This window comes from Choristoneura fumiferana, chromosome 11 (genome assembly GCF_025370935.1).
Source record: "Choristoneura fumiferana chromosome 11, NRCan_CFum_1, whole genome shotgun sequence".
NCBI lineage: Eukaryota > Metazoa > Arthropoda > Insecta > Lepidoptera > Tortricidae > Choristoneura > Choristoneura fumiferana.
In genome coordinates, this window is record NC_133482.1 from 4,045,883 (window position 1) to 4,059,234 (window position 13,352).

The 13,352-nt window shown below is 39.4% G+C and overlaps 1 protein-coding gene across 1 annotated transcript in view; it reads left to right on the top strand.

The window, feature by feature from the left end:
• The window catches only part of LOC141432963 (uncharacterized), a gene marked incomplete at its 5' end in the record, with an annotated part of 58,384 nt that overhangs the window by 25,459 nt on the left and 19,573 nt on the right, over nt 1-13,352 (top strand). Inside the window, 13 exon segments of the mRNA XM_074094801.1 lie at nt 491-701; nt 1,506-1,592; nt 6,241-6,470; nt 6,923-7,130; nt 7,474-7,569; nt 7,849-8,078; nt 9,118-9,343; nt 10,893-10,988; nt 11,314-11,543; nt 11,865-12,078; nt 12,154-12,246; nt 12,347-12,576; nt 13,106-13,310. Of these exon segments, the coding sequence (XP_073950902.1) occupies nt 491-701; nt 1,506-1,592; nt 6,241-6,470; nt 6,923-7,130; nt 7,474-7,569; nt 7,849-8,078; nt 9,118-9,343; nt 10,893-10,988; nt 11,314-11,543; nt 11,865-12,078; nt 12,154-12,246; nt 12,347-12,576; nt 13,106-13,310 (2,356 nt within the window).

Below are 13,352 nucleotides of genomic sequence, written 5' to 3' on the forward strand. Positions count from 1 at the left end.
TGCGGTACGCTTACTCGATGACGTAGGTAATCCTCCATTAGTAAGTTTTTTTCCTGCTATCATTTTAACTTTCCAGAATTGAGCAATACGGCATAATTACTGTAAAACAAGGAATGTCGCGACACTACTAAACGTGATCATACTCTACGCAATGTTGAACACGACTGGCATCGAGTAAACGTACCTCCGCTTACTTGTGGCACGCACGCTGCACCTACATAGCACTTCCACTTGTTTTTATTCTTCCGTGGGTTTCTCCATAAAAATACATATTTGTCGAACCAATGTAGCATTCTTGCACAAACAGTAGAAAAGTAGAATTATAAAAGATTTAATTGACTCAGATTAGTTATCAATCCGGCTGACGCACAAGGCAAGAATTCCTGCCTGCACTGACAAGTTCATACGCTTTTATATGCCATTGATACCCGGCTTATATGGGGTAATTTACCTAGGGTACCCTGTTCTACAAGATTTACTTTAATTTCAGTTCCTTGGCGATTGGTATGAAGTGGGAAGAACTGATAATCCGCGGCAAAGTGGGGACTGTTCAAGAGTGAACTTTGCTGCAGCCGATGATGGTGTGATATCTGTTAGAAACGAAGTAGTAAACAGGAATTTCTATGAGGAAACAACAGGCACTCTCAGTCAGGAGGGTGAAACTTCTAGACTGACCCTGAACTTAAATGGTTTTTCTGAACGTGAGTTGATTAATTTGTATAGTTACTAGGATCTTGCTATTCTTCTCTTTTGTTTTAATTTTATTAACTTTTCACTGTTAGACACAAATTTTCTAATAACAGGTAATGCCGCTGACAACACTACTCATCTTTAGGGTTCCGGACCTCGAAAGTAAAAAATGGAACCCTTTATAGGATCACTGTTGTCCGTGTGTCTGTCTGTCAAGACTCTTTTTCTCAGGAACGCGTGGAGGTATCAAGCTGAAATTCATATCAAATACTCATGTCTACTGTTTCTTGGAGCTGTGAAAAAATCAAACTTCTAAGCCAACGCAATCAAAAGATACAGCCGTTTATGCTGCAAATTTTCGACACTCACAAGGGAATCAAAACCTACAGGGTACTTCCCGTGAACTCAATCTTGAAATTTGGTACGAAGCAACGTCTTATAGCACAGATAAAGGATAAATTGCGAAAAGCAAAAACTTTTAATTACATCATACAATCAAAATGTACGGAACCCTCGGTGCGCGAGTCCGACTCGCACTTGGCCGGTTTTTTTTTTCATAACAACCTTCGTTGGCTACTTACTGGTTTTTTTTTTCATATGTGTCTATCTATACCTACATAATGTGCAGCATTATTCAAGCAATTATTAAGCTGTAATTATAAAAATATATACATTCAAGTTGAGAAACTTCGATAATGGCATGTAGAAATCATTATCAAAATTTCCTCCCCACAGAAGGTAATCTAGCTATTCGATAATTAGGTGGCATGATCGCTGAAGCGTCATTCTAACTGAAATAATGTATTCTTTTTCAGCCGTTGACTTCTGGGTCCTGAACACTAACTACAATAATTTCACTCTCACCTACAAATGTATTAATATTAGTCCCACACAAAGAGCAAGTAAGTTTACTGTTACTATTGTTAACGATAACATAATAAATTTAGAGGCTGTTTCACCATCCATTCATTAGTGTTAACTGACGGTTAAATGTGATGTGGTGTAACACTAATCAATGGATGGTGAAACAGCCCCTTAAACTTTAACCAAAATTTGATTAGAATACTATGTCTCTCATATTGGTGCATGGTTCAAAAATTTCCTAAATATGGTAATTGTATTTTTGCGTCTTGATAAGAATAAATAAATACAATCAGAAAAATAATTTTCCAGATATATCGACTAAGCTACATCGATTTTTTGATCCTAAATAGTCTTATTAGTAAATTTCATCGAAATCGTTAGATATATCGAGAATCTAGGTCCTTGGGGTAAGGGTGCGCTGGAGCTACACAGGGAGCTCAGCAATAGGTTAAGGGAGGCAACAGGCAACCCTCGCGCCGGCAGCTTTCTCGCGCAAAGAATCGCAATCGCAGTTCAACGCGAGAATGCTGCCCGCGTGATGGGCACCATGCCAAGAGGCCCACCTCTCCTTTTAATCACTTTTTTAATTATTTTTAGTCTTGTATTAATAAAATAAATTTGTATATTAGATATGTGGGAACCAGTTCGTGAATAACACGTAGCAGTAGTTTGTAGTTGCCTTTATTAGCCAGCGAATTTGAAAAAAATGATACAAATCGTAAGAATTACGTCAGAAAGAAAAAACACACACGCCCGTTTACGTTCGTCGCATGTTCGTCGTACGTCGTCAACTGCCATAACATCTCATTTATTCTTCACTAGTGTTGCCAGATATACAAAATAGATATACAGAATACCAAAAAAAGTAAGTAAAACCGACTCCAAAAATATAAAAAAATAACAAAAATGGAACCGACTACAAAACCCTTGAAAATATTTTTCTAGCACTAGGTACCCACTAGCTCGAAGTCGGTGTCTCAGCACGAGCCAGCAGGAATCGAACAATAGTCGTCTACCTCACCTAAATTCTATGCGTTTCAATCCATCCTGCTGGGTCGTGCTGAGACACCGACTTCGAGCTAGTGGGTACCTAGTGCTAGAAAAATATTTTCAAGGGTTTTGTAGTCGGTTCCATTTTTGTTATTTTTTTGGAGTCGGTTTTACTTTTTTGTTAAAAATTTTCTTTATTTCTCACTTTTTAGTGATTCGTAGCCAAAGTACATCTCACAACGATTCCATTAAGCCCAAATACGGCTTAGTTACGTTGTTTTATAACAGAGTTCCGTTGCCTACCTTCCGGCTTCAGTATCAGATCAGTTCGAAAGAATCATTAACTTAAAGTTCCTTCTTAGTCGCTTATCTAGGTATATTAATAATGATCGTTTATAGACGAGCGAGCATACTTAGCTTTGACGAGTTCCATTGGTCATCTACGGTCTTCTTCATCAGGTCCAGTTACCAAATGATACTTTCTGAATGTAAATGCTTATCTTAATGCTAAAAATGCCTAAATCGCCATAGGTGTGCCTATAAAATTTGAGGTTTGCCCTCGATTTCCCTAGGATCCCGTCATCAGATCTTGACTTGGTGACAATGGGACCACCTCAAAAGAGTACCCTTTCGAATAAAAAAAGAATTTTGAAAATCGGTTCACAACTGACTGAGTAATCGGTGAACGTACATAAAAAAAATACAAACATTGGAACATAGAAACCTCCTCTTTTTTTGAAGTCGGTTAAAAAGCGGGAGCTGCGCTTTAAAAACGCGGATTTTTAAATGAAAATGCGGAATACGTTTATAGGTTTTTTTCTGAGTATACGCTACTGCGTGAGTGACATGGCTTTATCGCAAAAGCGCGCAAGTGTGAATAGTACAACCAGTGCTTCCGCTGCGCCTTAAGCGTTCGGCTGTTTCGTTCGTTCGATGTTTTGAATTTACTACCTTTTTCCACGAGCAAGTGGTAACATTTAAAAGTTGTTGGTGTATATTTTAAAAAAGCGGATCCGCGTTAGCTTAACGGCCTGGCCACGAACTCGCGCGACTTGCGGCAGCGGCAGCGGCAGCGGTGAGCGGCGAGCGGCCAAAACAAATTCAAAAGGCGCTTGAAGCATGCCACGTCGATCCGACATAGATAGTAGATGCCCAAGAACATCATAGGGCGACACTAGCTTTCTGAACTCACCGCACCGCCCCCTCCGGAGGAGGCGACGACGCCGTCCCCCACAGAACACCACACGTGGGCGACCCCACTATTTCAACCGCTACCGGCATGTCTCGGGTAGGTTTTCTCCTATCAGACCTCAACCCGACTGAGTTTCTTGTCATTTCTTCTCAGTCGAGACTAACGTAGTCCTTCCGAAACGACGTAGCATAAAAATCCGATTGCTTGCAATTCTCCCTTAGCGTCCAAAGGCCGAGGTCGGCTCAATAGGAGCACCCTTTGGCATGCTAAGTAAACAACCCACTTGCTGAGCAGCCTATCTGGTTGCTCGCCCTCTCTCCGGTAAGCTGTAACAGCCGTCTGAGGCTAACAGCAACAGTCCATCTGAAAAAAAAAAAAAAAAAAAAAAAAAAAAAAAGCATGCCACGAGCCACCGCGGCCGGCGACGTCGCGCACTATTTTACTCGAGCGGCTGGCGGCAGCGCGGCGCGGGGCAGCGCGCGGGGGGAACAATGATACGGGCTATTAGGAGGCATGCAACGACTCAGAGCGGCGCGAACGGCGTTATTGGCGGGACGCATCGGGCGGTAAAACAAGGAACAAAATTTTTTTGACGATTCGCGCGCGACAAAATGGATGCAGAACTAATTTATCACCCAAATTTTAAATAGGCCCGCCATATGGCTGTCAAAACATCCTCAGCATAAGTTAAGGCATGTGATCAATAGTATATTGTGTCTTAAGGGCGGTAAATAAGGAATTACGAACGAGAGTCTATTAGAAGCCCGAAATCGAAGATTGAGGGCTTTAATGAGTCGATGTTCGTAATTCTAGTACCGCCCATGCGACATACAATGTTTTTCATCACATTTGCAAGTAAAATTTTATATTTGTAAAAGAAAAAATATAGTTCTACCAAATATTGGCGATACCTTAGGCTGTGCTCTTGGCAACGTCGCCCTCAACCTCCCTCGGCATGCGCCGCAACGTGCGTGTGCATGTGGTCCATGTGGTCCTGCAGCAGCGCGCGCAAGCGGCACGCACGGCGCAGCGCCATCAGTACGGGCACGGACTCATTTACCGACCTTGGGCTTCATGACAAGAAAATGTGTACGCGCAATGACTCATTTACCGACCACGGGTTTCATGACAAGCACATTAAGGTCGAGGGTTTTATTTGGGGGGTTGCAACTAAGGTAGCCTGCATGTTACGACACTGTTTACGAGCAAGTGTGATGAAAAAGACTTTACTTTTTAACCGACTTAAAAAAAGGAGGAGGTTATCAATTCGGCTGTATATTTTTTTATGTTTAGTTCGTGCACTCCTCTGATATTCAAAATGTCCTGCCTGAAATATGAGCTACTTTCGAGGCACTGAAGAGCAATTTTCGATAACGCCATCTTATTTAAATACGTCCCTTCGGCTCGATACCGCTGAAGCTACTGCAAAGTCCGTGGCATGCTCGCCGCTCCGCTCTCGCACGCCGCGCCGCCCGCCGCCCCGCTCACCGCTAAGACCAAAGTCGTGGCCAGGCCGGATAGCGGGGCCAGTGGCAAAAACGCGGGGTAAAAAGCGAAAAAGCGGGGTGTCTGGCAACACTGTTTTCACTCAAACTCAGTATTCATTCTTCGTTCAAATCAAATTCAAACGTACATCATCTCATCACGCTTCAATACACGCATACCACACTCCACAGATATATCTCGAGATCAGAAATGTACAAAAAAACACACGCTAAACGAATTCAATAAAAAAAAACATGTAAATAATTTTCTACCAGTCTGAAGACGGAACTCTCAGCACGAGCCAGCAGGAGTGGACCTATAGTCGCCTACCTCAACTAAGCACTACAATCACTCCTGCTGGCTCGTGCTGAGGCACCGACTTCAGACTGGTAGAAAATTATTTTCATAGTTTTTTTTCTTTTTTTGTAGTCGGTTCAATTTTTTGTTATATTTTTTGTTACCCTTTTTAGTCTAAATAATCTAAGATACAATACTTTCATGTCAACTGCTCATGTCAACTTTTACGAAAAATTGCTTTTTCCGATGCAGAGACGTTCATTATTGAGGAGTCCTGGTGCTTCACCACCCATTCCATTTCACCATATGCACTACGAGGAGCATAAATTGCTTACAACTGTGTTAAAGTAATTGAAATTCAACCCATGAAATACCTACTTGTTATTGAGTAGTAACTCCAATGGTCAACTCTAGAGCAAATGCACGAGTTACTACTAAATAAATATATCAAAATTACCATAGGTGTCCCTACAACATTTGAAGAGTTCCCTCGATTCCCTTGGGATCCAATCATCAGATCCTGATTTGATGCTTATGGGACCTAATTAAAAGCATTCCTAGACGAATGCAAAAAAAAAATCAAATCGGTTAATAAATGACGGAGTTCTGAGGTAACAAACATTAAAAAAAAAACAACCGAATAGATAACCTCCTCCTTTTTTTGAAGTCGGTTAAAATAAAAATATAAAAAATCGAGCTCTAACAGTGAATTCTCCTTTCAGTTTATGTCTGGCAATTGGGAAGGCAACAGAGCTTCTCCGAGATATTTATAGCTCTCATGAACACCACTTTGTTAAATCTGCTGGGCATCACATTGGCACAACTTAGGAGCACCGACTTTTCTGAAGAGGCTTGCTACGAACTCCCGGTTATCGAGGAAAATACACCCATTCTGCTTCCTGGACTGTGTGATGCTAACATCCCCGTTGTAGAAAATTTGGATGTTGAAAGAGTAAATATAATTGCTAATTTAATATTGCTGCCTAGCTCAAATCTCATGACAAATTGAAATTTGATAAAAAAACAAGATTGGTGAATACAAAAGAAGTGCAGGATGGTTAACTTATCATCGAAAAGGTGGTAGGTGCAGGTGCCTGGATTGCTACCACCATCTTGCTCGCTAATCCTGCCGTGAAGCAGCAGTGCTTGCACTGTTGTGTTTCGGCGTGGAGAGTAAGACAGCCGGTGAAATTACTGGCACTTGAAGTATCCCATCTTAGGCCTCTAGGTTGGCAACGCATCTGCAATACCAGGGTTATTGCAGATGTTTATGGGCGGTGGTGATATATTTGTTGCGTAGTTAACGTAGATGTAAAAAGAAAGATACTTTAATATCTATTCATCCATTCATTAATGATCCTGTTACCTAGTATTAGGTTTTCTATAGATTTTTCCCATTTACAGTTCACAGGTCTATGGCACGAAATCTCCAGCTACTACTCAGAAAGTGCAGTAGGTACCTGCGCTAGGGCAGAGTACACTTTAGAAGGCGGCGTGGTGAATGTATTAAACAGCCAAGTCGTCAACCAGTCTCTCGATACCATATCTGGAACTGCCGTCGCTCCTGATGGCAGTGGGAAGCTGTCCGTTACTTTAGAAGTTTTTCCTGGAGGTAAACATTCGTCGTTAACGGATTTAGTTCAGACTAATGGCCTAAGCTATTTCACCACACTTTGTATGTGACTGATATCTGTAACACTTAGTTATGTTTAATCGTACAAAATAAACTGCTAAAGTGTCCTACAAAACAACTGGAAGTCAACAAGTGAGTTAGTGCATAATAAATCTAGAAAATGATCAAGGAGAGCGGCCGGTGATCATTCTCCAATTCTGTGCACTTGGTCTAATGGTCACATCATTTTGGATGGACTAAAAAAGCATTGCCTTGAATGCATAAATCTGAAGAATGACTTAACAAACATTTATTACCTACATAATCATGATTTTTATTGCAGTTTTTGCAACTCAAGAGCTTTGGGTGCTAGATACCGATTACAACGACTATGCCGTTTTGTACAGCTGCGTTAACCAACCAAATGATCAGAAACGAGGTAGGTATTTCAGTTTTAAGATACCTTGATAAATAAGATAATCCCTCCGACTATTAAAAAAAAAATTATGAAGATCAAAAAGACCGAATTCGAATCAATTAAACCAAATTAAAGATATGATCAACTCCGGGTAATATTAAAAAGCCAAAAGACTGACAAAAGAAAGAGAGACGTGACAATCACTACTAACAAGAGTGCCTCTTGAATGTTGATGATCAATCGTATAACAAAACTTTCAAAGACAGTTTTAACACCAAGACTTAATTTTTAACATTTCAGTATACAGCTGGATAACAAGCAGAACTCGTCAGCAATCTGCCGCTGCTCAAGTCGCTGTTACAGCACTTGTAGATTCTATCATGGACCTCAATGCCATGTATTACGAAACCACGAATCAATCTGATGATGGATGCTTCTTCTTCCCGGAAGTGCTACCTGATCAACCTGTTGTTTTCAGAGGTCTCTGCGATATGAGCATACCGGCAATTGCTGATTTCAATGCTGAAAGAGTAAGTATATGTTGTTTATGGGCGGTGGTGATCTCTTACCATCAGGAGACCCACTTGTTCGTTTGCAATCCAGTCGAATAAAAAATAACAATAAAAAAATTAAATTACTATTTTTTATCTATTAAAAGCTGGTTCGTTCTGGATATTATCATACATAGCCATAATTAAACTTGACATGTTTAGTGGAAGGAAAAAGTATTTAAGTCGGTACAAAAAATATTTTTAATGAACTAAAATAATTTCCTTGCTCACCCGCGACCTTACGATAGCTAAGCTTATACAAAATATGCGTATTCATGCAGTTCCTCCACCTCCACACTGTAAGAACACACACAAATCACACAAACCCATCTATCACCACCACCACACTACACTGACGCGTTTCGAACTCAACCAGAGCTCATCTTCAGAGTGACACAATCGTACACCATGCTACCAGTTGTCCTAACACAACACACACACAGACACACACATACACACAGTTACACACACACACACACACACACACACACACACACACACACACACACACACACATAGTAACAGTTAGGGGGGTAGTTGTCAGTGTAGTGAGAGATGGGTTTGTGTGATTTGTGTGTGTTCTTACAGTGTGGAGGTGGAGGAACTGCATGAACACGCACATTTTGCATAAGCTTAGCTATCGTAAGGTCGCGGGTGAGCAAGGAAATTATTTTAGTTCATTGATATGGACCTCCGCAAAGTAACGCCTGATTTAATAAATTAAATATTTTTAAACTAATTAATAGAAAACATAGAGTAACAGGTATTATATTTATATCTGCTAACATATCTGCTGCTAATCTTTAAGGTATTAATTGTATTGATTTTTAATGCAGTTTAATTTATTTCAATGGCAGACACAATGTTATTATTTAGTATATCCTTCTAGATTTATCTTCTCTTATCCATAGTACAAGTTTTGCTTAGTTTGGTACTAGGTCAATTTGTGTTAAGTGTCCCATGATATTTATAATTATTTTCTTACTGCAGAAACCATTTAAACGTCAATTCTTTTCAGTACATGGGACTCTGGCACGAAATAGAATCGTACCCATCGGTCTTCCAAACCGGCGCTTGCAATAACGCCGACTACACGCTAGATCTAACCACAGGCGTGGTGGATGTCTTTAACACCCAAGTCATCAACCAACGACTTGATACTATCAACGGGTCTGCCATAATTGCCGATGACGCTGCTGGTACCGGCAAGCTGGTTGTCACCTTCCCTATTGCCGATACTGATTGTAAGTATCATCATCCCAGCCTATATACGTCCCACTGCTGGGCACAGGCCTCCTCTCAGAACATGAGGGCTTGGGCCATAGTTCCCACGCGGGCCCAGTGCGGATTGGGAACTTCACACACACCATTGAATTGCTTCGCAGATTTGTGCAGGTTTCCTCACGATGTTTTCCTTCACCGCAAAGCTCGTGGTAAATTTCAAATGTAATTCCGCACATGAATTTCGAAAAACTCAGAGGTGCGAGCCGGGGTTTGAACCCACGACCCTCTGCTTGAGAGGCGATAGGTCAAACCACTAGGCCACCACGGCTTTGTAAGTATCACAATCACGTTATTATATTTAAGACGCATTCATCAATGAGCGAAATATGCAGGAGTATTTAGCGACAATGAGTGGTCAGGGAGTTTGTTGATACTTTTATGTTTAGGTCTATTGCAGGCCGCAGGCAGGCAGGGTCTATTGTAGATATTGTCTCTTTACAGGCGTGTGTTTACAGTGAGTCATTTCAATAATTAAATTAGACTAAAATGTGTCACTGAAGCATTTGAAATTGAAGCCAAAATAGTAAACTAGCTATCCTATCCCTATCCCTATCTTTATCTTGTTAGAGTCTAATAATTAGTAATTCGTCGCTCATAATTACTACTAATCCTGGGACTCAGTCACTTAAAAATGTAACTTTAAGTTACTGATAATAATTAAAATCTAATTTGAAGGATATATGTTTGAATACTGAATGCAATAGCTCAAAGGTACGCCGACATTTGTTTATGTAATCAATAGCTTCGATTGCCCACCTATCGCCATCTTACGTTCACTTTTTTGATAAAACATACGTTTTATGTATTCGGCTGTCTTTATCTTTAGCTTGATTATTTAAGTGAATCATTTTGTCAATTCTGATATGAACACGAAATCAAGATATTCAATTGACTTATCAAAACTAGTATCAATCGAAATTATATCGTCAGGATTATTTTATGCAAATTAATCTCCGCTTTCTAGAATTTTCCTACCAATTAAACTGCGAACAAACAATTCTTAAACGATTGCAAGTAGGCCACTTCTCATTTTGATATTCCCACGCAGTTGGAATAGTATATTCAACCATTTAGAGACACATGGGTGTTTTTCATGTACAGTCAACAGCAAAAGTGGATGAGCGGTTATGGTATGGTGGTCAAAATAATCTACACATGACTCTACTGCCAATACAGCCATACAACCGCTCATCTAAATTTAAATTTTACATTCATTACTTTTACTTATTTTGTTAATTTTATTAAATTGTATTTTACGTGTTGTCCTAGCAACAGACCATGTGAAACCTAATAATATTTAAGACCTATTTTGTACACCATGTTTTTATGTAAAATAAAGTATTGGATTGATTGATTGATTGATCTACTTCTGCTGCTGACTGTACCACGTTGTCAGCTTTGGGAATTCTCATGAAAACTTTAGTCAAATCTTTGAATTTAATTCAATTTCTAGATCTTATGATTCACGCCAATCACATCAAACTAATGTTGAATTGGTTTTTATTTCAGTAACCACTTCGACTGACTATTGGGTATTGGACACAGACTACGATAGCTACGCTCTGGTTTATACCTGCTATAACATCGATTTAGACACCAGAGGAGGTAAGAATTTGGTTTAATATTTCTCTTGACATATCTACATCTAAATTTTAAGAAAAACTATCCAATAATGCAGTAAAAGTTTATTGGACATACTTTTTACGGGATGAAGACCGTGTCATGATCACGGATAGACTCACCGTCGCTGATAGTCTTACCGAGATAATAATTCTGGTAGATGCATTTAAATTACGATAGCTTTTTAAACTTAATGACGGCTTACATTCCATGGATAACCTTGTGTCTAAATTAAAAAGACGTGTTCGCAAAAGTAAAAGTTCACACGTGTAGAAAATAAAATAATTTCGGTTATTATCATCCTTTTCAGTATGGAGTTGGAAACTCAGCAGGACAAAAGAACTATCAGCAGAAGCCGATGCAGCAATAAATGCAGTTATTAGTACAATACCGGTATTGGATGCACGTTATTACCAAAGGAGGGACCAAAGCGTCGATGGATGCTTCTATTTCCCTGAACCTCAGCCCGGTGTACCTGTGGTGTTCCCTGGACAGTGTAATGACTCTTTAGCAGCCGTTCCTGGATTTAGTTTAAGTGATGTCAGTATAAACCATTTTTTTATGTAGCCTGTAATATGTACCACTGCTGGGCAAAGGCCTCCTCTTTCTTTAAATCAATATAAAATTTTAAAAACTAGAGATAAATTAGAACCAATATTAAAAAGATCATCCTTTAAAAAATACCCGTAAGTAATGATTTGCCAGTTCCTTAAATTAGTTCAGTTTTACGTTTACTTAGCTAAATTCATTAGAACTTTCATGAAAACGTTTTTGTTTTGTTACTATATAATTTCAATCACATTTGTGAAGTTAAACACACTGAAAGACAACTATAAGGAATTAAAATATATAATCTTTTAGTTCCAAGGAGTTTGGCACGAAATCCAGACGTATCCGAAGATTGAGCAATCAGGGCAGTGTGTAAACCATGCCTTCTCACAAACTGGCAACACACTGGATCTGCAGTCTTCACAAATCATTGACCAATTCTTGTCAGTGACCACTGGCAATGTTGCATTTACTTCCACTGATGGAAGCGCCCGATTGGCTATTACTATTGTAGTCGATGGTGAAGGTAAGCCTTTTTCTGCGTAAGAAATTCTATTATTATTTACCAGAGTGTTTAGTTTTAACAATTTATATTTTACAGTAATCGAAATTCCGTACTGGATTCTGCGAACTGACTACACAGACTATGCGTTGGCCTACAGTTGCGTGAATCTTAACTCAGATTTCAGAGGAAGTAAGTTAAAAACAAAAAATCATCATCAACAACAATTTTTGTTTTGTGCCATCTTAAAAATAATTAAAACATTAATCTTCCGGAAAAAATTATGTTTCAGTTTGGAGTTGGAAACTAAGCAGAACTAGACAACTATCACCATCAGCTAACACAGCTATTGATGAAGTTATTTCATCTATCGTAGTACTAGACAATGTTTACTATGAACCAGTGGACCAGTCTGACCCCGCGTGCTTCTTTTTACCGGAATTAGAACCGGGTGAACCTATTATATTACCTGGACAATGTCAAACCGATATCCCCGTTGTACAAGACTTCAATGCTGAAAGGGTAAGTTTAAAATAATCAGTGACGGAGGAAGTATTCGGTGATGGAGCAAACTTTGGTTATGGCTTTATAAAGTATTTTTTCTTAGTTACGAGGTATTTTGGACTCGGAGCCCTGGGTCCCCACTTTCACGACCGCTGAGAATGATTGATTGTATCAGTTATTATCCATCATTTAATTTATCAATTAACATGCTTATTCCTTACCTTACCTTCCATCTTTCTCTTTATCTATGCTCCTTATAGTTACGACATTTTTTGACCTGACTGTTTTATATAGCTGTTCTGAGTTTTGGTATTCTGTACTTTATAATTACTTCTTAGTTTCTGGAATAAACTTCTAGAATAACTTCCATCAAGCGTTCATTTTCGCTCAGTACCTTAAACGCATATTAAGCATTGACTCAGGCAGGTGCCTTTCATAATGTGTGTTAATTTATACGTTTAGTAGTACTCCAAAATTATATGAACTCACAGGTAGCGTTCAAAGCAATGTGAATCAATGCGTTATATCTTTATTTTTTTTCTTACAGTATCTTGGCCGCTGGCGTCTTATTGAGAGTTATCCATCAGAATTCCAAAACGGTACTTGCAACGATGCCACGTACTCACAAGGAGATAATGAGGTGTTGGTATACAATACTCAAGTCATCAACGAAAGGCTTGATACCATCGACGGCACAGCAGTACCGGCAACTGCTAATGGCGACGGAAAATTACTTGTCACATTCCCTGGTGGTAAGCAAAACGTTAATTCATAATAATTGAGTCCGCAAAAGG